Genomic DNA, 26,513 nt, shown 5'->3' on the forward strand with positions numbered 1-26,513 from the left:
GTTTTAAACACTGTGTACAACATACACATTTCTATATGCTTGAAATCTTATATCAAGCCCATAGCTTTCAGAGTGACTGGCATGTTTGGACATGAGCATAAGATCTACACCTTCTTTAACAGTCTGACACTTGTGAGTTCGTAGTGTACGCAGACACACACACACACACACACACACACACACACACACACACACACACACACCAAAAAGAAAAGCTGGCCTCAGTAAGCTGAGAGGATATGAAATGTATTTTGTAAAGTACAGAATAACAATAATAGAAATAATCAATTAAAACAAAACACATGTGCAAGAAGAGTCTGGAGTAAAAGCAACCAATCTTTACAGTGTAAATCAACAGATTTGTTGCCATCAGTGAAGTGCACACAGACACACGGTAACACATTTACACATTAACATACACACAGAGCTGCAGCTCACGTTGAAGGAATTCAGTGTGTTGAATACAGTAGATGACTCATAGTTGACAGATTGTCTCAACAGCAGAGGTTTTCTATATGAAGTTTCAGACATCAGTGTGTTTTTCAGCCTTTTAAAGTCACTGATCTGTTAAAGTCTGTACTTCCCCCCCACTAGAAAGGCACAGCTTCTTGTTTTGTTTTTTTTTCTTAAATGCTTTCTGCCGAAATCGCATCTATTCTCCTTTTACACAGACGGATCGGCGTGAATTCAAAGGTGAAAAAACAGGATGTGAAATGAACTGGATTTATTGTGTTACTCTTCCTGCGAACTACTGTAACTAAATGGAGTTTGAAAAGCACAGGATCAGGAAACAAGAACTACGGAAGACTGAAAATATGGAGGAGGCATTAAAAATAGTTCACCTATGACCTCTGAATATGAGCACCACCATAATACAAGTTCTGACATCATTCAGCTTCTGTCAATACTAACTTTTATCACAGGAAAACAAAAGAGAAACACTTTGTCATGAAGTTATTTCTTCACCTGTCCCTTCATCTCACTTTCTTTTCACACATTCTTTTTTTTTCTTTGGAATTGTTTCATCTTTGTATCAATGATCAACACCATGTTCTTTGTTCGTTTTACATTAAAGGACAAGTTCACCCAAAAAACGAAAATTCAGTCATTATCTTCTCATCCCAATGCTGATGGAAGGTCGGGTGAAGTTTCGATGGGCACAAACTTTTGCTGGCGCTATGCAAAAAAAACATAATTCTCCTAAGCAGCTGAAGTGGATGGGAACCTCTTTTAAAATGTAAAAAAAACAACTGGTATAACGGCTCTGTACAGCTCGTCTAGCACTATTCTGGAAGCCCCAGGATCCAAAAAAAAGTTTGAAAAGTGCACCCACTTCAGATGAGGTGCATGCTAACGCTGAAGTGAAGCTTTTATCTTAAAAGTGTGAATAATGTCTATTCAAATCATCGTGGGATCTCTGGAGACTTGGATAACAGAAGACAAGCTGTACGGGGTCATTTTATGTTTTGTTTGGTTGTCCCAGTCTTTTTCAGTTGTTTAGGAGAATACTGCAACGCTGCTTGTGGTGCTGTGAAACTCCAGAAATGTTTAGTGGACTACAAAATTTCACCTGACTTTCAATCGGCATAAGGGTGAGTAGATTTAATGACTGAAAGTACCTTTTTAGGTGACTCACCTTTTATTTTGGACATTCTTTGGCTACCTTGTTGAATTCGACACATCCTCAGTCTTTCTGGAGCATAAAACACAAATGAAGACACACACACATTCAAAGACACAAACATACAAGTACAGGTGCAAATGTAACTGTTTTGTTTGTACAGTAGAGGCCCAGTGGGACAGTGCTATCTTCGGGGATTGTTTGTCAAATCACATGTACATTTATATTTACTATAGAGAGGGAAGAGGGCAGTTTAGGGATAATACTCAAGGTGCCATCTTTTTTCTTTTAACCACATCTCCTCGTTTTCTGTATTTCCTCTTTTTAGTAAAACATTCACGAGCTGGGAAAAGGACAAAGGTCGAGGTAGTGAGCTGCCTTGACGTCTCACTCGACCTTCTCTTCCTGGGCCTACTCCAACCGGCTCCTCCTCCGGTTGACCTTAACATTTGGAAGATTATTAGGTGCAGTTTATGAACCCTCTGGAAGAGCCAAAGGGTGGGGGAGGGAGTCCACAGTCCTGTTCGCTGCATGTCTTTCAGAGGGTGCGGGGAGTCCGTGTCCTTCAGGGGAGGCGTGCATGCCGAGGCCTTTGAGGAGGTCCTGGAGACGTATGACGGTACTCGCAAGCTGCTTCTTCTCCTCCTCCAGTGCAGAAACCTGCTCCCTCAGCTGGCCCTCCGACTGGGCCAAAGCCTCCACTCTGCTCTCCAGGCTGCAGACGCGAGCATGTGACACCTGAGTGGGTGAGGGAGATGGTTAAAAATTAACAAAATAAAACAGGGGGTAATTTATGACTTTATTTGTGTGTATGTGTACCTGCAGCTCCTCCAGCAGGTCGAGGTTCTGCTGTCGGAGGCTCTGATTGGTCCTCTCTAGCTGTGCAGCTCGCTGGTGTTGGTTGAGGGTTGGGGGTGTGTCGAGCAGCTCATCCTGCAGGACGTGGTACTCCACCTCATAGGCCTGCAGCTGCTTGGAGACATCCATCTCACAAACCTAATGGGCACACAAGAGTGGATTGTGGATTGTAAATAGCAAACATCCAAATTTATTTATGCATATTAGCTAATAGAGTGAACAGTGAACCTCGTCTTAGCTCAGAAACTCTTTCTCTTCGGAGAAATTTCTTTTGGGAGAAAGACTGACACAAACCATTGAACTGTGGCTGGATAGATGCCATTTTATATGCTTTGTAAAACAAAACAAAACTACTGAAGACAATCTTTAGGTCAATCAAACCTGTTTCTGTTTTTAATTTACAACCTGATTCTTAAGTAAATAGTTGTATAACACATCCTTTGGCTTAATACACAATCTGGGTCTTATTTTGCTAAGTTTGGTTTTCATTCTAGCTAACATGATAACATTTTAAAGACAACAATATTGCTGACATTTAAGAACACAAAGAACAGAAAAGTTTGTAAGGATAAGACGGATCAACAAACTGTTTCTGCTGAAAGTCTTTATCAGCATCTTGGCTTTAAACTAAAATGCAATGGTGTCCGTTTCGTGTCTCGGGAGTGCTTTGACCTCTCTTTTGCATATGTAGTGGTCTTTAACTCCAGAGAGCACCTTTGGTCATTGACCTTTTTTAATACTAAATTCAATGTCTCATGATTGTACTCCTCAGCCAACCAGTCAAGTTGCAGTTTACATCCATGACTGTGCAGACTCATGGTTACAGCCTTCGTAGTAAAGCCTTTTAAGGAATTCAATAAAAGGTATTAAGGGTACTTTCATGGCAAAAAAGCAACTTTGAAAACACGGATGCTGCACACACAACCTTCAAGATGGTCCAATCAATTACCACAGTTTCAAGGTGGATACCTGAGATCAGCGTCACAAATTCAACATCTGCCTAACTGTTAAATATGGTCACAATCTTCCCTGTTGCTTAGAAATAGCCAGATATTTTGTCTTTTTTTGCAAACCATTACGATGTCACTGTGAAGATGAATTTTGACATTTTGGATATTAAATGCTATCACTTCATAATTTTATCCTAGCAGACATTTGTGTGAAATTATGTCATAACTAGCATATTAGATCTTGAGTTATGACCAAACATGTGTTTTGTGAGATCTCCCAAATCGTTTTAGGCTTAGCGTGATAATAAAAAAAAAACAGTGAATAAAAGCAATATATGAACACACCAGAAATGTTGGTTATTACCGCTTATTTCTCTACTATAGCAAGTAGAGAAGCCAAAGTGTTTATATCAGACAGGTAGTAATGATAAGGTATTATCATCAGCATTTGCCTTTGGCTTCTCTTCAAAATAAGTTTGGCTAACCTGTGGGTTTGTTTGAAACTCAAAGAGTGCTTAAGACAAAATCATCTGACTTAATCATCAATCGTCATTCTAAATACAATGTTATCACTGCTGATAGGAATGACAGCCAAAACTAGTTACAAAAGGTTGCATGAAACAGGTATTTCCCTTCAGGGGTTGACCGGATATATGGTGCAGATTGCTGTTGTACTGTATCTAAAATTTCTATTTCATTGCCTCATAGATCGTAGACATCATGTGAGTGAACTCCCTGGTTTATTTCTTTTTGTTTTGCTGAAACTCTGAGTCAGACTGCTGCTAACATATCGACAAACTGATGTGGATAAGTGGCACCTGAGGGAAAGTACCGGCAAACTAGAGAATGACTCAACAACCTTTTGCTATCTCATGCAAATTATAAGGTAAATCTATACTCCTTAAGTAAAGTGTACAGAAGCATAATATCACCCTACCTGTCCATGACACATCACATGCATACCAGCTCCTCTATGTCAAGACAACCTCCATTACTGTACATGTAAAAGTGAATGTTCTATCTGACTCATAAGAACATTACGTTCCCTGCAGTAGTCTAGGAACAGGTCTCTTTTATGTTTGATCACTGGAGTCATTCAGGACCTGAGCCTGATGTTATTGTCATACAGTAGTTTTCCAGTTTATTCAAACACTGACATATGAGTTTAAAGGTTAAATGACTTCACCGACACTCCACCCATCAGCTGTTATGAGGAGAGGGTGTGGTTCACATTAATAGCACCTGTCACCCAAGCGGTGCATCACTCTCTTGTTTTCTTGTTTAGTCATAAAACCAAATATCTATTACTGCTGTGAGTTGTAAAATCACATTCTATGATGAGACACATTTCTTTAGTGAACTGAGGGAAGTAGATAGTTCCACTGGTATATTTAATGACACAATGACATCATGTATTTACACGCAGCCACACCAGACCAGGTCTGACCACCGGTCCACAAGTTACCTATGTGGGTGGAAATCACTGCTGGATGAGATTTTGAGTTAATGTAAAGTCTGCTGATATTCTGCACTTGATTTATTGTTACTGAATCCCACAATAATACCAAAACTAGCAATCAATTAATCTTAATATCTCAGTACTGTATGGGGTACCCAATGCCTCGTATATTTTATTCCTGTGTGCCTCAGACCTCCATTGTTATCCAATAACATTTAAATGAGCCACACGTTTCTTTAATGTTAATGTTATATTGTCTATATTTATATATGTATATATGTATTTAGTATAGTATATATGTGTTGGAATGTTGATATGGACAGAGATTATTTCTGAAATGCTCATCTGGATGTAGATAATTTTTGTTTTGTTTAAAATACGCTCTTGTGGTACATATGGACTAGGCCTGAAGGTCAGGAAATTTCAGCCTATGCTGCATCCACACATACTATTCTTTTTGTTTAACTTGAATCCTGTATCGTTTAAGAAGCGCACCTCTATAATCACTGTAGAACCACTTGAATATCCAGAGGAAAATGGTCCCCAACAAACTAACAGAGACTGCATTACGCAACTGTTGCAGGAAATTATTTTGACTTTCTAAAAAAGGAAACTATATATCCATCATCCATTCCCATTTAGAGGGATTTATGTTTTCAGTACAAACAAATGGTTTGGATCCAGAGTACTAGAGAAACGCTCAGGAAGCTGGAAAGGATTGAGAACACATGGTTCAAGAAAGAATGTGCCTTGTTCTGTGACTTCTTGTTTATAAATGACTAGATAAACATTTTATTGCCTTCTCAGAATATTGTTTAACAATATGATAAAACTCTATTTAAACACTTGACTATAATCCCCATATTTACAATAAGTAAGATCCATAATAAATCACGCTGCATTGTATTACTGTTTGTTATTCTAACCTGGTTGATAGTTTTCTCCATCTGCACCAGGCCGAGGTTGGGCAGCGTGGTCTTGATGAAGTCCACAATGGACTCCAGGCTTTCATGCTGCAGGATCAGAGGTTTGTGGCTCCCCAGCAGGCTCAAGGCCACCTTAAAGATGACCTCTGACCCCTGCAGGAATAACATGTCTGACAAAGGACATGTGGGAGGCAAAACGTCAGAGAGGAACAAAGAGAAACAAAGTAAACAACAAGATTTGAAAAGGCCCATGACGTGGCAGATTTTTTTTACAGTTACGCAACCAAAAACTTATTAATGACATACGCTTTTAGAATGCAGCTTACTGTGTTGATTGGTGACTTAAAGGATTTTATAAATAATAAATGCTTTGACGTCAATGCAAACAAACATAAATATAGGCCAAGGTGAAAATGGAGAGGTGGAGTAGGTGTGTGCGTGTGTGTGTTTGTGTGCGTGCTTTGAATGCATCAGGGTGGCGTAAGGGTTAGGCAGAATTGCATGAGATCATGCAACAGATTAAGGAATGGGAGTGGAGGTGTGGAGCCCCACATGCTGTATGATATCAAAGACTTCACAGTGCTGTGATGCAGATGCCCTCTAACTGCAACACACATACACAGACACACACACACCAAAACACACACAACGTTCCGCTTAGACGAGCACGAGGAGCCAGTGAGTCTGGTTCAATGACTGAGCACTGTGTAAGAAATTAGGCATGAAAACAACGGTAAGGAAGGAATGAGGGAGATAAAGGCAAAGACTTATCCAAGGTGCTGTGGGTGTGATGATATTTACACAAATGACAAAAGGTGACCTCAGAGGAAAACAACAGCCCATAACTGACAAACAAAAGCTTTATCTTAAATATGTCTGTGCGTACACATATTTGTGTGTGTGTGATTCAGAAGAAACTGCTGTTTAATGTTGGAGACAAGTTTGATTATTATCATAAAACTTCAGTTTATTTTTAACAATAAACAAGTCCTTTCCCATCTTCTTTGTCCTGCTGCCAAACTCATTAGATTCCTTGTATGCACTTCAATTTACAATCCTCTATTTCCTCTTGTTTAGCCAACTCTTTCAATCATAGTTTCCCTATTTTCCTCCCCCCTTCTCTCACTCTGGCTCTAGGATCTAATTAGCAAAATTAACCTTGGAGATAATCTAAACATCTCTGTGGAAGCTCTCACCGCCAAAAAGCAGTATGAAGACCAAGTATAACAAGAGTGTGGTCTATGAGCACAGATACAGACGCCCACTCTCAAAGCTTACCAAAGACTCTGGCCACAAAGCCGAGGGGGAAGTGTGAGGCGAAGGCGGTGAGAAACCAGGGGGTGGCGTACAAGCTGGGCCCAATCTCCTGCTGCTCCAGGTGGCTGTAGAGATCCCTGTGGTAATCATGGAGCAGCCGCGACAACTGGTACATCTGAATCTGGCATAAACAACAGACCACAGATTGTTTATGTTGGTCTGACAAGGAGCATGTGGTTGAGTGTACATTATGTGCAATTTGTGCTTTCATTATTCTATACATGGTTTTAAAATTGGATTTGTGGCAGATAAAAGGGTGAGGGCAGAGCTATGGAGCCTATGCATGACGTGCTACCAAGAAACCACATGGAGGGCACTGCTTTTTTTTCTTCTCTTACAAGTTTCTGATGCTGTGACACACATCTGGAAAGTTATTTTCAATGCAAACCTTCTGCTTGCCATGATCATAGGAGTCTTCAATACGGCCAAAAATATATCAGGGTATTTTCTATAGTAACACATTTTTGACGATCGCAATATATAAAACAGTGAGTGAGAACCGCAGATCCTGCTTTTGATGTGCATGACTGAAAATTAAAGCTAATTTTGATTGATAGGACACATCTTGCACAACAGTACATCATTACCTTTGGGTCTGAATATTGCCATTATTATAATATTAATTGATTGTATCATATCAAAAATTAAACCAGTATCATCATGAACAATATAATATGGCACACTCGTATGCTATCACCACTTTTTCTCACAGTTAGCATAAGAACGTAAACCTAACAACGGCATGGCAATAATCTCCTTTTTCACTAAGGATCCTCCCACCGCCGCACTCAATCACAAAGTGAATAAAAGAATGTAAACACAATAACCGTGGGGTGCATAATTCAAGCTTGATACATCCTGATCATGTACAGTACATCTGTCTAGTGTTGCAACAGTTCTATTAAAGTGTGGAATCCGATGCTTCATTTGAATTCAAAACCTTTACCACAGGTATCTAAGGCATTATTGTTGACAACCTCTTGCATCAAGTCTAAATCCAGCTGAGTTCCCACACATACCAGTCATCAGTAACCATACATATAAACATATAACATATAAAAACCTTCAGTCCTCTCTTTGATGTAATTATGTGCGCAACAGGGAGAAATTATTGAGATTAAGGTGAGTGCGCGAAAGAGTCAGATCTGTAATTTGTGTTATATATGTGCGACAAAGAGACTCCATGTACCTGCAGGATAATCATGTCAGGCCTGTACTGTTTGCGCAGGCCCACGTCATACATTAGAAATTTGAGCATGTTGAAGGCATCCTCTTCCCCCATGTGTAACAGCAGCACTCCAGCGATGAAGGACAGGCCCTGGCAGTAGCCCACCTACAATAACAACAATAACAAACTTGGCGCCTGCACAGGCAAGGAATGAGGGGCAAAATCTTAAGCCTAACAGACAACTGACAGTTCCATTTAGTGCATCTAGTGGGGAATAGAGAGTTGCAGCAAAAAGAAAGTGAAAGAGAAATAAAGTCAGAATTAAATGATACCTCAGGGTCTAGCAGCGAGTAGGCTTTCAGTATATTATACAGAGACAGTTGTCCTGCCCCCAGCTGGGCTTGGAAATATGGATGAGTTGGAAAAGTGCGACCTGGGACAGAAAAAAAGAGTGAGATAAGATTTATACTATAAAACATATGCCCTGTTTGTATTTGGTATGAAAGACTCAATAAATCAACCTGATATACATCTTAAAAACACAATAAAATTGTTTTAATAGATTTGATTTACTTAACACACTCCTGGAAAGAATCTGAGTGAATGATCCATGCGACACCTAAGAAGCCTCTGGGTGTGCACCACGTGTCTGGATGCAGCACAAACTCTGCTAGACTTCTCAGAGACACCAGACTTCACAATTTGTTGTTGATCTTTTTTTTGTCCAAAAAAAGGGTGCTCTGTGCTAACCAGACATGTGCCAACCCATGTTTTGCTTGACGCAAAAAACACAAATCCTCCTTCAGAAGCTTATCATGTAACTGTAGAGGGGTCTCTACCTTTTACACTTGACAACATAATGACCTGGGATCAGCAAAAGAACATTCTTAGCATGGACAGGCTGGTAACTGGCAGGTGTGTGTGTGTGTGTGTGTGTGTGTGTGTGTGTGTGTGTGTGAGCGCGTATTTTGGGCTGTTGACTTTTCGTCATATAGTGTGTGACAGTAAAACTCGGAGGAGAAGAACAATGGCAATGGTGTGAGTGTGTATGTGTGGAATGTGCTGTGGGGACTTTGTGTTCGCAAGATAAAGCCACGTCTCCCTCCCCTGCCTGAAGGAAAGAGTGGGTGTACATGTCTGTTCTGTGTGCTGAATGTAAGGTGTGTGCACCACCCAACCCTAAATTCTCAACACTTGCCCTCCTGGCTTATTTACTGTGTGTGAACGCACCTTAACAGCACTTTTCCCATGTTTACGTGAAGTAGACGGCTTTATTTTGGTGTGTGTTTTCTACCTGAACAACTTTTTGCTGCTTCAGTATCATAAACACTTCGTGTTTTTATCTTCGAGCACATAACACCTTCATATTGGGCCATGTAACCAACCGTCACTGAGTGTGGTGTTACCTCCGTCCACACCCTATCTGATGCAAAGTGAATAACATGATAGTCAGATGAAAGACGCAGGGTCAACAGCAACAACACAGGAGGTTAAGTGCTAAATGGATAGATGTAGTGTGGGTGGATGTGTGTATGCATGTGTGTGGGTGTAATGTGGGTGGGGTGTAGGTACTGTATGTGTGTGTGGGTTTTTTGGTAGGAGGTGTTGTGAACATTTGAGGGTGAAAGCGTTAAAACGAGGTTAGAGACATTGAAATGTGCTCTGTTCAGGTTTTCTGCACTGTTAAAAGTGTTAAAACCGCAATGTTAAAAACCTGTTTTGTAATACATAGAAGGAAAATTACTTACTTTTTACAATTGTGCTTGTCAAAGAAAGGTGGAAATTTAACAGAGAAGATCAAATCAACAGTTATTTATTGAGAAAATGCACTTTTTGATATTTGTATCTGATTTTTCTGTAACTTCGAGGCTGTATATATCAATAATTTCCAGTCACATAATTAATTAATTTATGTAGATGCAGTTTAAAAATGTTCAGATGGATTAACTGATTTCAAAATTCTTTTAAAGGCACTTCAAGGAACTTTTAACTGGTTATGAATCAGTTTCAATTTAATACTGATCCTTCATTCTGTATATATTAAGAAGAGACCATCAGCTAGAAGATTGGCTATTTATGCATAACTAAAACAGTTTTTCTTATTATCTGAGTTGGAATAAAATAAAAAGATTTTTATGCCAGATTGACGAGGATGAATTGAGGAGTCTCACAGTCCTTTAGTCTGTTGGTGCGGCACGAAAATAAAGTTTATTTCATTTCCCCTTTGACCAAAGAAGCCGCCAGAATCAACAAAAAATAAAACTTCCCTGTGGTAGTTTTAAGTTAAAAGTTCAGTATATAGTCTTTGGGGTTTTTAGGAGAAAAAAATGGAATACAACATTCATAATTTTGTTTTCATTGGTGTCATGGAACTCTTCCATGGAGTCCAAGGGGTATGCTAATATTGACACTTCCTATTGTGAGTTCCTAGCTTCTGTAAGAAGCAGTTGTGATCGTGTTTGCTACTGATCTAATGGTGCTGAGTACAACTCCACAAAAAAGGATTAAACATCCTCCAATCACTTACCTCCAATAGCAGTTATGAATAAATATTCATTTTGATCTTAGTAAAGACAAGTTAAGATTTGTTACATACACTCATGGGAGGAAAAAAAAAGGATTAAACATCCTCCAATCACTTACCTCCAATAGCAGTTATGAATAAATATTCATTTTGATCTTAGTAAAGACAAGTTAAGATTTGTTACATACACTCATGGGAGGAAAATGAGTCCGTTTGAGCACATGGTGGACTGCACATTCCTTCATGCTCAGGGTTTTTTTTCCATATAGCAGAATAGCTTCATGACTAATCATCTAAAAAAATGTGTGCAGGTAAATGTGTGTGTGTCCGAGTTACCCAGATCTATGAGGATGGCATGTTGCTGCGATGTGAGCTGTTTCAGCAGCTCTTTGTATGGCGTGTGATTAGCTGGTGGCCTGGAGGGGACTGTCTGCCTGAGCAGGTACTGTTCAGAGAGAAACTTCCAGATCTCACCCCGATGCTGCCTTGGGACACCTGCCGGAGATGACAGAGGACAAGGACAAGGGCGGGATTGAGCGGGGTGGAGTACTGCAACAGTTGTTCGACATGTTAATCTGCTGTAACCGGCAGCTGTATAGGTTGTGAAAAACACATCTCTTGCAGCAGCTTGCAAATCTTGCCTTTAGTATGCAAAGCAGCTGACGTCACATGCACAAAACTTGGTAAATGTCAGAGGGCGGAGAAACTCAGAGAACCCTTAACTTGACTGTAAAAATGCCTTCATGTCAGCAGTCATTAGACTTTCAGAGCTGGTTAACCAATAGAAAATGTTTCTAAATGGTGAAGGGAGACAGTGTTGCATATTATTTAGATTGTTGAGATTCAGAATATATGCCACAATTATTCTCCCAGACTCCTGTATAACACTCTCTGATATTTGGTGTTTCTTTTGTTGTATATTGTATGTATGTTAATGAAGGTTCTCAGTCATCCAGGTCTGGATAATTCTGGATACTGTTAGTGCTATATCGTAGGCAACTGGAATTGTTTCAGTTTCACCTCTCATACAAGAAGAAGCCTCTTGGATGAGAGGTTAAACGTCTTCAAGAAATTGAAACGAGTCCAGTTGCCTACGATATAGCACTAACAATATATTGTATTGTATGCGTATTTCTAATATTTGTTTATACTTGTAAGTTTTGCTTAGAACAAATTCCTTTCATCTCAGGAATGTCCTGTTGACACTCTTTTATGCAAATTCAAACCCGGAGCACATAGCACAACCACAGTAATGAGCAATTACTGGGGCTTAAAGAAAACATTCAACAATTTGGGCAATGCACTTGTTCGCTTTCATACAGAATTTGTCTGTCAAATGAATACTGTAAGTCTATAGCCATTAGCCTGTTAGCTTAGCATACAACAAAGACTAGACACAGGCCCCCTACATAACCCCAAGTTATGTGCCTGATCTGCTTTGTGTTACTACTGTGGAAAGTGCCCTAGAATCGATGTGTGTTACCGGCTGGCTTTAGGGCAACTGCTTTCACTTTTCCAGCAGTTGGAAAACAACAGGGGAGACTGACTTTACACCTTATTAGGCTATTACATTTATCATCTGACACACTGTGACCTGTATTCTACAGTACATTACTGCCCGACTGACAACTGATACAAAGTCTGCTAGGTGCCTACGAAAAACCAGGATGGTACAAGATGGTAGATTTGGTACCATCCACAACTTTTGACAACTGAGAAGGTAAAATAACTCCAAAGTGTAACACGCTGAACTGAACCAAACCAGTCTGCCTGGTGGAAACACGACTTTAAAAGATTGTAAGACATGTGACCTTGCAGCTTTAATCCTGACCTCCTATAAGATGGTGTGAAGACAGTTTTAATGTGGTGTCAACAACTTGTGTTGTTATCTAGCTCTTGATGCCACCTCATCATGTTCAAGATTTGCTGATCATTGGCAAGTAGCCTTCCTGTGTGCATTTTCTTCTGGACTTTAGATCTCGTCTGTTATGTTTGAGGCTGAAGGCAGAAGAGATAACCTTCCTGTGCTCTGTGCAGAACATGCTGATACTAGAAAACGGACAGAACAGAAAACCTTGACAATGGGAGACAGACACTGGGGTGAAGTTTTCGAAGGGAAATACACACTGACTTCACATTAAAAACACCTCATGGAATTCTTTTCTTTTGCTGTATTTGGGGAAAAAAGTAAAAGCTGATGATAAGAACAAAAGTTACAACCAGTTAGTGTATAAGTTTTTTAGAGCTTAATACATTAAGCTTTAGTAAATATTTGCCAATACCTGGTGATTTTGAAAAAGACCAAACATTTCCAAGTAGTACTGATATATGTATTTGTTGAGCATAATATGTACCTTGTGCAACAGCAGCATGTATGGTCTCTGCGTCAAATTTGACCTTTGCCCTCCCAGGAGTTCCCAGCATCTTCTCCCAGACCAGAGTGACCTCCTTCAGACATGGAGTGATCTCCTCGTAGTCCAACTTTAGACGCTTGTTCTGCAGGTCGCTCTCTGAGGCTGCAATAAATAGACAGATAGTAAACGCTGATCTTGACAGTATAGTCATAGCAATACTGAAAACCGCAGTGCCCTCTATTTTGGTCCTGTGTGCAGGTCCTTGGCTGGGTAAAGCTGAGGTGCTAGTACTCCTGAAAGCTATTTAAACCCACTTACCCTTATGCCTTTTGTGTTGTTGTTTAGGTTTTTTTTCACACTGACAACATGCGCCTCACATCAGCATCTGCACTCATGCACTTTCATACATTACTGATAGAGACTTTCACACACTCTTTGTTGTGGCAAGCTAGCCTGTCATCACAATCATAACAATGTTGAGGAGAAAATCTGACTGCGACTGCAAACCGAACTGATTTGACCATCTGCACTAAGGCCAGAAGAAGGAATGAATACAGTTGAAATTAAAAAAAAGTTAAAAGTAAGCCTAACATCCGTTCTTTGAGCTCTGAGTCAGTCTGTACTCCACAGGGAAATATCTGGTTCTTTGGCTGCTGACTGCTCCACTGTGTTCGCCAGCTAGTTGCTAACTGTGCATGTTCAGTTTGGTATTGAGCGGGTAGTGTACAGTGGGTTTTCAGAATTGCTCACCAAAAACAACACTATGAAAGCACTGAGAGATCGCAAACAGTGAAGATGCAGTAAGACAGCTAAACAATAAGCTGAAACTCACTTTAAAGCCACATAAAACCCATAGGGTAACACTTTAAATATTAAGGTCTTTGTGATGGGGGGCTAGTTGACAGTTTAAAGGGCCCTAACAATTCCTTATATGATGCTTGTTTACATTATTATGTGTTGAATCAGACTATACAAAACGTTACTATGTTAAAGGCATCAATAACACTTTGACACGAGGCACTTAGAAGATCATAGTTTATAGACTGCTTAAGAGCCTTACGAGTTTCATTTGGATATTAATAATAGCATTACTAACATATTTATTGAATTGAGCTTAATGAATTTTAACTTTCCTATTATGTCAGCCTTTACCAAACTTTGTTGCTGCTTTACTGAGATAAATACATACTTAGGTTTGCATTCATTATCAGTTATTTATGCAATTATTAACAGTTAGCTATATTCTTTTTGCAGCCATGATGTCTTATTGAGGTTAATAAATCCACAATCATAGTTTTATTGTTCAAAGCTATTTCTTCGGGCTTCTGCCTTTACTTGTCTTAAGACTGTAGACTTATTGACACATTATAATGTTAAAAAGCATCTTTTTGGACTTATAAGGGTACTAATATCTATTAAATACCTAAATATGTTGTAACTTGGAAGTTTGTATATGCCCACAGACGGGGAGTAAATCTTTCGGACTGGGGCACTTATCATTATTATTATAACATGATTCTCCTTCTGTGATATAACAACATGTGTTTTTGTTTTGTGTAGTCAAATTTATGTGGAGAGACCTTGGCCTTGGACTTTACACACATTCACGCAGCCCATGAACTAAACAGAAAGGCACAAACTGTGAATTCCGTTGCAACATGTTGACACCAGTGATCAAAGAAGGTGAGGGCACACCCAGCGCCCCTCATCTGTTCCTCTCTTTCTGACAACACCCTTCCTCTCTCCCTCCCATCATTTCTTAACCCCTTCTTTTTTCTTTCTCTTTTTCCTCCCAACACTCAACTCTTTCTTTTCATTCAATCCCACATTTGTCTCATCTGTCAACCACACTCTCCCCTCTTCCTTTTCTCCCTCCTTCCTTTTTGTGGACTTTCCCCACCCTTTTCCGCTAATGTTTGGTGTCCACCCAGTGACCAGCAGCAGTTTGGCAGAGCTGGGGAGAGTGACATCATCACTACGGGACAGGAAAGAGACAGTAGGCCACTTCCTGCTCCAAACATCTTCCAGGAAATGGAGGGGAAATTAGGTGTGAAGCCACCAGGGGGGATTGTATGGAGTGTATTTACATCAGCAAAGCTTTGTTAAAAGTTAACTGGGCATTTATACTAACTCCACAATTTTTATGAACAAGTTAAAAATATGCAAATCCAGTGCCTCACAAAAGTAGAGTGCTTTGCATAGAACTCACACTCAAATCCAGTACAAACACATCTTGGCACCAAATCAATTGTGATCTCAAGAGGCCAGAGCACTTGTTATGAAGCACTGTATATCACGGCCTCAGCAATCAACGACTGAAAAGTAGCGGGAGTGACCTGGAATGCTGGATAATAGAGGAAGAAAACTTGGACGGAGCAGGAGCTGACACACCCAGGGTAAGAATAGATGCTGGTGGAGAGGCCGTGGCTATGCTGTCTATCTTATCAGCTGCCTGGGGCGGGCAGAGTCTAGTCCATCAGGACTCGTTTGCTGGCTCTGTCTTCCCACTCTCCAACCTCTCCTCGCTTCCCACTCTCCGCTTCTCTCCCTTTCTGTCACCAGAACACTACGCCCCTGATAACACGCAACAAGATAGGATACCCCACCCTGGAGAGAACAAAGATACACACAAGCATTGATGGAAGGGCGCGCACACACACACACACACACACACACACACACACACACACACACACACACACACACACACACACACACACTTTTACAGTTGACCCATAAACCAGGCAGCAATGACAGAGATAAACAGAAAGAATGGAGGACAGGGAGTTGAGCTCCACCCAGACAAATAACGGACAGAAAGGTGGAGCGCACCCTGTGGGAGGAATAAAATATAATTAAACTATAGGCACACAAGACAGCCGCCACATGGTGTAAGTACGTTGGTGTGTATTGTGTAAGTACAGTCTGTGTGTGTTTGTGTGTGGGAGACTGAAAAGAATTGGGTCGCTGTCCTGACTTGCTTTTCTTACATCAATATTGACCCACATTCTCTCCAAATTGAGTCTTTTTATTGTCAAACACTTCTATCTGTGTGATGAATAAAGTGTTGTATGTGTGCAACTCAAGGCCTTGTATACAAGGGTTGTTAGGTGTGGCGCATAGCTAGGTTTGTGTTGATACATGCCAACTGGGTCAGGAAAGAGGTGGTGCCCTTGACACGCCCTTGGCAAACACAAGCACGCACACGCACATAAGTGTATATTGTATGAGCTGTTAATTTGTAGGTCTTAATATCTAAAGAAATATATACAGGTGTGCACTTGATATCCTAACCTATTTGTTAGTACACATCTGGAAAGGCATGTTACCAGAGATGAGTTAAAGAAACGCCAAGTCATCCTGTTATTCAACAGCATTGTTAGGTGAGTGATACCACAGAAGCTGCTGTTGTCATCATCATGCTGAAAGAAAGTCCAATCAAACTCGCGGAAGTTGGCGGAGCTAAAATGTACTGTGACTCAATAACAATGAATATGGTATTTGATTTACTGAATTTCAGGACAAGAACAGTTGATTGACTCTGGATTATGTGCTTTTACATTTGAAGTGTTTAGCTGTCTTGCCATCAGGAGCCTGGCAGACATTCAAGTCGTAAGCTCAATTTGACAGACAAGTCTGAAAAAGAGGCTGTTGTATGCATAGTGGGATGATTCACTTTCAACGCTTTTGTTTATTAACACAGAAAAAAAGATGATGCAAGCTCCTCGTGTGTAACTCACCCTGTAGTTTCTGGTTCTCCCTCTCCATCCTCTGCAGCAGTATCTGCTGCAGGATGGCCTTCCTCCAGAGCTCCCTCAGCTCCTCTTTGCTCCTTTTCGTCCTCTCCTCAGGCACCAACCTAATGGATAAGACCTCACTTCCTCCAGCTGTCACCTGGCCCACGCACACTCGACCCCCCTCCAGACAAGGATCACCCCGCTCTGAAAGTCAATTTTATTACATTAAATTATATCAAATTACTCTATATTAGGTGCTTATAGCAACGAAAACAACCGAGATGATAAAAAAAGCATGATTAGCATGTAGTGACATTGTAAATGAACATTTTCACAATCACACTATTTATAAGCAAGTTGTGTGACACTGCAGAGCTTGATAGGAGAAAGGAAACATTACATAATGATATGAAATGAAAAGATACACATTACATACACACAAAGCTAATTGTTCAATAATTACATTTAATGAACATTCTCATACTAAAAAAAAAGAAAATTATTTTTGTTAATCACACCATTTCTAAAACTCATCTACGGTCGAAAAGCCCAAGTCGATTACATTTTTCTCAATCCCTCATTCACTCTTGTAAAATAAAAATAAAAATGCTAAACATAGATATATTTGACACAGTCAATGCACACACAGAAAAAAAAAAAGTGTTTGTGTGACTCCACCTCAAAGTACAGGGTGGATCCCAAACCTCAAAATACCCTGTGTTGTTTAGAGGAAGGACATAACAACTATCCAGATAGCACTTACTTCTTTTTCAGTTCACAGTAACATAACAATTCAGTTTTATCACACACACACGCACACACACACAGGTATGTACATTTGATATCTATCTTTCCAAAAGTCTTCTAAGGAAATGTTAGAATATGCAAGATAAGCCACCCCTTCAATCCTGCAGACACACTATAAATAAAACTGTACATTAACACATTACACACATGCATGTGCACACACACACGATGACAATAGTGTCCTTTGTGCCAGCTGACATCAACATTTCTATATGCCTTTGTGTCTGTCAGGTAGACTTTCCAAGATGCATGCACGCACGCACGCACACACGCACACACGCACGCACGCACGCACGCACGCACGCACATCAAAGCCTCTTAACAGAGGTCTTAGTTAGACAAACACAGACTGCTACAATGCTTCAACAGAACACTGCTGAAGAGTTAGCTGTTAGGTGTGAGAAATTCATGCATGCACGCACACACTTGCACAAAGTGGCATGATCCACACCCTGAGCAAACACTCCAACTTGGCCAGAACCAAGTCCCCAGCGCACACACACACACACACTTACACACACACACAGAAAATGCAAAGTGGGTCAACAAGGCTGGCGCTTTCCTCTGGCGCTGTCTGTGTGTGGACTGTCAACACGACCTTGAGACACCGCCATGACACGCACACACACATTCGCACAAACACTCAGTCGACACACCCATGACCTCATGTATGTACGCACACGCATAAATACACACCCAGCTCAACCCAATTTAGCAGTGCATTCAGCCAGCATAGAGCCCATCGCACTGACCTGCTAAAGGCACTGTTTTCGCCTCACTTCATGGTAGTTAACTGTCAAAATGAACTTCAGCTGCAGATTTCATTCACGATGAGGAGAAATGACTTTCGTGCTGTTCACATGTGTCACTTTAAAAGTGAAACTAAGTGAACAATGACTGGTCTAAACCTTGCAAATCCCTTTATAAGCAGCAGGTTCAGAGGGAAGGTGGATAAAAAGGTCACATCAGTCCAACATTCCTGGAGCATTTATTAGAACGAAATACCGAATCCAGAATGTGTGCAAATTAAACCAAACATCTTACAGTGTAATGTAATTAAAAAGACCCACTTGGTGAAGGTTATAATGCCCACTTGGTGCTGTGACTGCACTGGAAAGGTGTTAATTGAATTGGATGGAGATTATTTGTGGCTGCGAGTGTGTTGAGAATTCTGACATTTTAGACTTTGGCACCGCCTAGTGTTGACATCCAAAAGACCTGCTTATAGACGGCAACCAACGTAGAGTTAGCAGCTCTAACAGAGAGTGCTGATTTGCCAAATGCAGAATACCTGTGCTGGATTACACAGTAATATTTTCTCAATGCGGTATTTTTGTATTTTTAATTTTTACTTCTATCAGGGAACAGAATCACAATAGAAATAGAAGCTATACGTCAGTCATAGCTGAATAAACTTGGAAGTCAAAACAAAACTTGAGTTATGACAGCCGTGTCTATTATTATTGGCGTGGCGTGTGTCACTGCAGGTGGATTCACCACGCCATGATAGAATACTTAATGTTTACTTTTCAGGATTAATGCCAGTTACCACTTCCACCTACAACAAGTTCCAACTGTTTTCAATGTTCAACCCACTTGGCCAAACCACTGGACTGTCACATCTCTACTTTGGTGATACTACTTGAAAAAAACACATAACACAAAAGATCTGTTTGAGCTGTGGTTTGATTTTTGAATGCAGGAGGGGTTTTGGATTTGAGGTGGTTGGCAATGATAATTGCAGCCTGAATTGTCGAAGCTCTACTGAGAAAAAAATTTGTAATGTGACAATATTGGAAAGGTTCATGACAACACAGGCAACAGTGCATCAGTGGTCACTTCTAGATCAACGCCAAAACTTACTCAGAGAGACTTAACAATATTTTTCTGCAATGCATCCACATTCATTAACGGTGTCAGTGAAATACTAATAATGTTATGCATTTCCTAAATGTACTAGTTATTGCAAGCCTATTGTATTCAACTGCATTACACTTTAAAGTCCTTGGAGATTGATTACTGTGTGACCCTGTTGTCTGAAATGGTGAATATTGTTTCCTGTACGAAAAGAAAGCAAAGATGACTGATGAACACAGCTTTTAACACGATTGACTTCATTAGTAGACTCGATACGATACCTCTTCAAAGGCTTCAGTAAGCTTTTAATGTCACTGACAATGGATGATGAAACTAGTATTTATCAATGACAATTTCTCAAAAGCTACAGACAGATTCAGATGAAACAATTACTCAATCAACAGAAATTCAATCAAAAAAAAAAACCCTTGAGCAATTAGTTCATATGTCAAGAAAAAAAAAAGAAAAAACAGTTCTCAGCCTCCTCTTGGAAACTGAATCTTTTGGTTTTGGGCTGTTTCTCAAACAAAACAAGACATTTAAAGACGTCATTGTGGACAAATTAAAGGTAGTATTTTCCCTATTTTTCTAACAAATGATTAATTTCAAAAACAACTGATAGATTAATCATGTGAATCATTATTTTGTAATTATCATTAATCATGTGAAAATAGTCATTGGTTGCAGTCCTGACTGAAACAAACTCCATAGTTTGACATGAGGACATACAAGAATCCAAAACGTCCCCTCCAAACACAAGTATATTATAGTGTAATAAAGAAACTGCTTGCTTCATTTTGCTGATTTAAAGATACTATGTATGAACATGTTTTTTAATGAGCATGTGTGTATCGTGTAATTCCCCCAAGGAGTTTTCGTTTGCTCTTCTTACAGGAGTATCAGTGCAGTAGTGGGACCAACCCAACTATCTCAACTGTCAACACTTGTTCTGTCATACACACAAACACACGCTACATATAATTATCAAAACACAGGATGTGAAGGCGTGCAAGTACATGCATGATTCCCACGTCTGCATAGACACTAAGATAAGACTAGTGATTGATATTTCAAAATTTCTCTAAATGTGGAACACCATTATCCTTCACAACTCTGAAATATTTGACAGGGCAAACCAAATGTAGACCTACATTTGACTCATTTTACTCCGCAAAGGTATTCAAGATTTTCCTCAAATGTATTTAATTTCAGCCCCCCCTCCACTGAAAAACAAGTGGGTGACCTGCTTTGTTGAGAATGACTTTGGTCTTCTGACCCACACTGTATCAATTTCCCCTTTGCAAAGGAATATAAATTGCCAACAGTTTTTCAGTACTAAAAGTTCTTTCAACTGTAAAATAAACAGAAAAAAATGAAGCTGGATATACTTTACAATGTTGATCAACTGGGATTTCTAGAAGAAAGCAAATTATCAAAACTGGTGGTTTGGGTGGGACTTCAAAGTGCAACCCAGAAAATACTTGCATGCACAAAAGTAGCAGTTTCTTAATTTCCACCTACAAAACAAAGGGAAAGGAGACAGCAGGTAGAGAAGAAGCAGGCAGGAGGGAAGGGATAAGCCAATTCAAGTTCATACAGGAGAGAGAGCGAGCTGTGGTAAAATGATTTATCCTCATTTCCTCCTTCTAAACACACAATTAGTACACTCACATGAGATGAAACAGTGACACGAAGAGGAAAGGCTACTCGCTGCACCAATATGTACAAACTGGGACCTGGTGTGGTTGCTTTCAATAAAAACGCAGTACATGCTCATGTTCTTATTATGGTAGGCTGTTAAGTTAATTCATAAGAACATGTCTGTTTACACAAGTGTCATGACCTGGAACTGTCTTCTTACTTAGAAGGCGACATGTTATGGTTTACAACTAGAGCATGAAAAGTGTGTGATGACGATCTCACCTGTCAAAACTCTTTCATGCTGCAGACATGCTCAAACTTTCCAAGTACACAAAGCAGGTACTTTTAGTTATGTTGGCGAAGTTCCAAAAGACATAAGCACCATAGACAAAAATACATAAACGCCTCATTGACCAGGTTGGCCCACTGCTGATGATTATAAACGTTAACTAATCCTTATATGTTTAGTATACAGGTAGGCCCCAAACCACAGGATGTATTTTTATAATGTTTTAGTGAGTGTTTACAGCTACCAATGAATATTACGCTGTTACTGTGATGATACATGACAGCTAAATATTGAATCTGTGTCTATAATAATCAGATCCTGACTTTATAAATACAGTGATTTTTGATAATCCAAGTACTAATAATAACAATCATGGAGACAAAAAATTAACAAAGTCTGCAATTCAAGATAAGAAGCTGCAACTGGCAGTGAGCTGTTTCTTTTCTGTTAGCAGTGACTCAATGACAGAACATTATAAAATATGATATTGTATAAAATAACATTTAATGGTACAAAAAATAGTTGATTATTATTATTATTATTATCATTATTACTATTATTACTATTACTACTATTATTATTATTATTATTATTATTATTATTATTATTATTATTATTATTATTATTATCATTATTATTGTTTATTTGTTTATTCTTTCTGCATATTCTTGAGCAGCTGTAACGCAAGCAATTTCCTGTCGGGAATCAATAAAGTATTTCTGATTCTGATTCATATATTATGAATTTAGTTGTCATAATTTAAAGTTAAATTAAATTAACCAAGTTGACAGTATGGTAAACAGACGTCACATTTATATGTCAGGATCTAGTTACTAAAAACACAGATTCAGTGTTTAACCGTCATCATCACAGTAACAGCGTTACATACATTAGTAGTTGTAAACACATAAAAACATTATAATAATATATCCGGTGGTTTGGTGCCGACCTCTATACTGAACATATAATAAGTAGTTAATGTTTATAATCATCAGAGAACATTACCTAAGTTGTTTTTGGTTCCTATCTGTTTCCTGAATATATCTGCATGTGTGTGAATGTGTAAATAAGAGACATGAACTTATAGCACTTTGTAGAAGGGCACTTTATAAAGATTACTCCATCGACTTGTATTAGTTCATGGGGCAGAGCTGCTGCCTCCTATACGGCGGCAACGTAGATATACGGTCCAGCTCTCAATGAGGCGTCCATCTATGTCTATGATATGCACCATATTGATTATTATGACTTGTCTCAAGAACAGTGGGTCAGTGGAACAGCAGGTTGCAATGTTGACTTTCAACTCTTTTTAGGAGGAATAAATAAGTAAGAAATCAACACACAATGTCCTCCTACACGGGACAGTAGTTTGTCCTTGCATGGCTTCAAATCAACGATGTATCCATGCTTACCGTTGGTTTCTGTGCTCTTTTGAGGTGTAGCGACCCGTAAGAAGATCTGCTGCCTCCAGGAGTGGCGGTGGCTGCGCAGAGGACTTTCCCCTACGTCATATGATGCACTTGGACTGGACAGCGCTGCTACATCCCTAAAACACAAACAAGGACATACACAGGAATGATTACATAATATGCCCTCATAATCATTCATTAGGTAGTAGCACAAATGTCCATATATAGAGTAAAGATATGTATCAAAAATAACATACAAACCAGGAGATAATAATTGTTTTGGACACATCAGTGTGGGTGTGATTATTTAGTGTACAAGTGTGTACCTGCTCTTTGGCTCAGGAGATTCATTCTCATGTACGGGGGCCAGAAATTGAAATTTCAGAAAATTAGGGACAGAGGAGGAGGAGTGGAGACGAGCACGCAGACCAACCAGGGGACTGCGGTGGAAAGATGGAAGTGAGAAAGATAACAGAAAACAGATTTGAAAAAAGAGAAACACTGGCCCTGTTCACACAGAGAGCCGCATTCAAAATACACTCGAAATCCATTGATATCAAAGACAGAAATGGCTTTATTTTTGTTGCTGGGTTTTCACTTTTGAATAAACACAGCTTGGATGAACTCTCAAACTATCAACCAATGAGTGACACTTTCAGCATCTCTCTGTCTGAACAGGGCCTTACGTATTAACATGGAAAAGCTCAAAAGAACATGACAAATTAAAAATGCAGAAAACAGAGAAACTACATGAGCTGAACAGAAAGCCAATGCACGATTCTCACCTTCTTTTATTGAGCCGCGCTCCAGTACAAGGTGAAGAAAGATGACGAGGAGGAAGAGTAGAGGGAGATGAAGGGCAAGGAGGAATGGGTGGAAGGGTGGAAGAGTCAGTTGGGAGATGTCTGAGAAACAATGCAGATAAAGAAAGAGAGAGCAAAGAGAAAGAAAAAGAGAGTCAAAGACACTGAAAAAGTATGAAAACAGAAAAAAATGGGTGAGGAGAAAGAGCAGGGAAACGGAAATAAAAATGTTTTTGGAAGGTAGAGCCTCGAGATATAAAGTAAAGTAGTGGGTATCGACTGAACTACATCAGTGGTACCGTCTGCAATTTGACGTACAATCAATCTGTGGCAAATTCGTAATACCAAGCTCAACCTTAATTAGGACAGAATTTTAAGAGATGGTGCAACACTTTCATGTCAGGAACTCAGATACTTCATGTATTAAGATGGTTATATACTTCAATATGTGTTTCTTTATAGATGATGTACAGTGTCTTGTTTCCCTTTGACATAGATACGTCACAGAGAAAACCTATGCATGACACGCATACGCTCAACTACCGATGAAACTGCTGTCACCAGAATATTCTCGATTGTCTGAAAAGAGCAGGCTGGTCAAACATACATCACATAGCATAGACACAAGTTTATCAAGAAATCATGGGAAATGAAAAGAAGGTAACACCTGCATATTTACTTCATGCCACAGAAGTTAATCAAAGACTATCAGTTGGATTAAGATCAAAGTGGGATCGAATTTTGTCCTTTCGTCCTACAGAAGCACTATCATCATCTCTGTCTACACATATGATAAACTGGTCACGTATTACTCGTAATGTACGACATTTATATTTTTAACGGCTGGTTAATAGACAAACAATCAGGCTACAGCAGATTAATTATTTTACCCTGGAAATATCTGTGTCCAACACTGAGTTTCACTTCTGCTTGTTTGATCTAATGTGATCTGAATCTTATTCATTTTATATTGAAATCTACCTAATAAAATCAAGCAATATATCTTTTCAATTTTTTGTTTTCTTTTTAAAACTGAATGAATACAAACAAACACTTACTGGTCTACCTATTAGAACACATACACATACACAGTCTCCTTACTTGCTCTGGTGTGGCGTGTCGGTGCTGACGGAGTAGTGTCGTACGAGCTTGGGCTTGGTAGCTGCAGTTTGGTCCTGCGGCGAGTGAGTTAGTGTGCTCAGTGGAGAGTACTCTGCTGAGGATGGGGTAGGAGGGTGGCTGAAGGTGCTGGCCCGTCGGCGGAAGCCCTGTGGCTGTGAGTCACCGGGTAAAGAGGAGGAGGAGGGAGACAGGTGGAGAGAGGGGTCAAGGCGCTTCAGGTCTCCTGTTGAGTTGTGGCACCTAAGGATAATGAGAAAAAGCAATGTGCTGAGACATACACAATATAATGACCATCTAAACAGCATAAATGTCTGAGGTACAATTACAGTTTATAATGTGAACTAACTAGCTTTAAAATGAATAAGGAAGTCAAATCAATTTGGGATAATTAAACATATTTTAGCTGTAGATTATCTTCAGATCTACTGTCCCTGTATAGGCAGGTCTGGCCTTGACTGCTGCTGACAGTAAAGATAAAAGAGTAGCTGTCACATCCTTCTCTGTTGTTGAATTAATGGTCATGAAAACCCCTTTAAGCGTAAGTCAAGTAAAACAAGGAACTGCATTGACCTTTAAAGCACTGACTGTTCTGACCCAAGATATGAGTCAGTGTGTGGGCACGTGTGTTTACCTGAGTGGGCTGGTGGGTCGCAGCTGGGTTGAGGCAGGAAGGGGGTCATCTAGGCAAGGCTGGTCCAGGCTGCTGTTGATTGTAGAAATGGAAGAACCGCTGTCACTTCCTACACTGCTGTCCCTCTGAGCTCTGGCCTTGCTGCTCCCCTGACAAAGAAAGACACACGCCATGGTTATATACTGCAGTATGTGTATTTAACACGAAACCAAAGATCAGAAACCAAGACCTGAATTCAAGAAACCTTATATTGTAATTTCCTCAAAATGTAAGGATTAATAACTAAGAACCTTCTCTAAAAAAAATATTTTCTATTGTTCTATTTTACATCATAAACAACAAATAATAACAACATAACTTTATATGCACAAGTACATACAAACCAAGAAATAAGGAGCACTGTTACCTTCCAGATTCCCTCCAGGGACTCAGTAAGGGAGCGCTTGGCCCGACTCTTGAACTGCTCAAGCCGCTGCCGACTGCTACTCTGCTGCTGCGCCTCCACCGGGGCTGGAGCCGCCTCCTCATACACCTACAGAAAGCGAAGACAGAAATGAGAGCTAGACAAGACACTTATGTCTATGTAAGTGAAATGGATCAAATATTTATACTTATGGGATGTAGGAGATAAAGCTGGTACAGTCCTGTATGTCTGCACTGAGATATGCAAAAGTTACCTGTTTGTCTCCAGATAGTGTGTGTTGATGGCTCCTCTGTCTCTCCTCATACAGATTCCTCAAAGACACCATCACCAACTCGTTCTCTTCCTGATCGCTCTTAGGACGAGCCCTCTGAAACACACACACACACACACACACACACACACACACACACACACACACACACACACACACACACACACACACACGCCCAATGTAATTTTTATAATAAGTACATATTGGTTCAACTCTGGCCCTTATACCTGGACAACGTGTTCTAGATGTTGACATAGAAGCAGTGTCCAACTCTAAAGGCTTATGACTGGAAAATAGGATTTAAACATTTTAAATTTTAAAAATAACTGAGCTCTAAACAAGCTT

At 39.8% G+C, this 26,513-nt stretch overlaps 1 protein-coding gene across 4 annotated transcripts in view; it reads right to left on the reverse strand.

Annotated features, from left to right (window-relative positions):
- Positions 1 to 225: 225 nt before the first annotated feature.
- Positions 226 to 26,513, reverse strand: part of tbc1d1 (TBC1 (tre-2/USP6, BUB2, cdc16) domain family, member 1) — a 52,363-nt gene continuing 26,075 nt past the window's right edge. For 3 of the 4 annotated variants that reach the window (XM_030422140.1, XM_030422147.1, XM_030422164.1), the window contains 16 exons: positions 26,151 to 26,264; positions 25,880 to 26,005; positions 25,474 to 25,622; positions 24,822 to 25,082; positions 23,703 to 23,822; positions 23,244 to 23,357; positions 22,921 to 23,054; positions 16,918 to 17,118; positions 13,178 to 13,339; positions 11,160 to 11,318; positions 8,632 to 8,732; positions 8,321 to 8,464; positions 7,093 to 7,252; positions 5,815 to 5,984; positions 2,441 to 2,617; positions 226 to 2,359 (listed from right to left, as the gene is read on the reverse strand). In XM_030422140.1, the coding sequence (XP_030278000.1) occupies positions 2,093 to 2,359; positions 2,441 to 2,617; positions 5,815 to 5,984; positions 7,093 to 7,252; positions 8,321 to 8,464; positions 8,632 to 8,732; positions 11,160 to 11,318; positions 13,178 to 13,339; positions 16,918 to 17,118; positions 22,921 to 23,054; positions 23,244 to 23,357; positions 23,703 to 23,822; positions 24,822 to 25,082; positions 25,474 to 25,622; positions 25,880 to 26,005; positions 26,151 to 26,264 (2,559 nt within the window). In that variant the 3' untranslated portion in view covers positions 226 to 2,092. The remainder of the gene's footprint in view (positions 2,360 to 2,440; positions 2,618 to 5,814; positions 5,985 to 7,092; positions 7,253 to 8,320; positions 8,465 to 8,631; positions 8,733 to 11,159; positions 11,319 to 13,177; positions 13,340 to 16,917; positions 17,119 to 22,920; positions 23,055 to 23,243; positions 23,358 to 23,702; positions 23,823 to 24,821; positions 25,083 to 25,473; positions 25,623 to 25,879; positions 26,006 to 26,150; positions 26,265 to 26,513) is intronic. The other variant, XM_030422156.1, reaches the window with a different exon arrangement.

The sequence above is a fragment of the Sparus aurata genome, chromosome 1 (assembly GCF_900880675.1).
Source record: "Sparus aurata chromosome 1, fSpaAur1.1, whole genome shotgun sequence".
In the NCBI taxonomy this organism is placed as follows: Eukaryota; Metazoa; Chordata; class Actinopteri; order Spariformes; family Sparidae; genus Sparus; species Sparus aurata.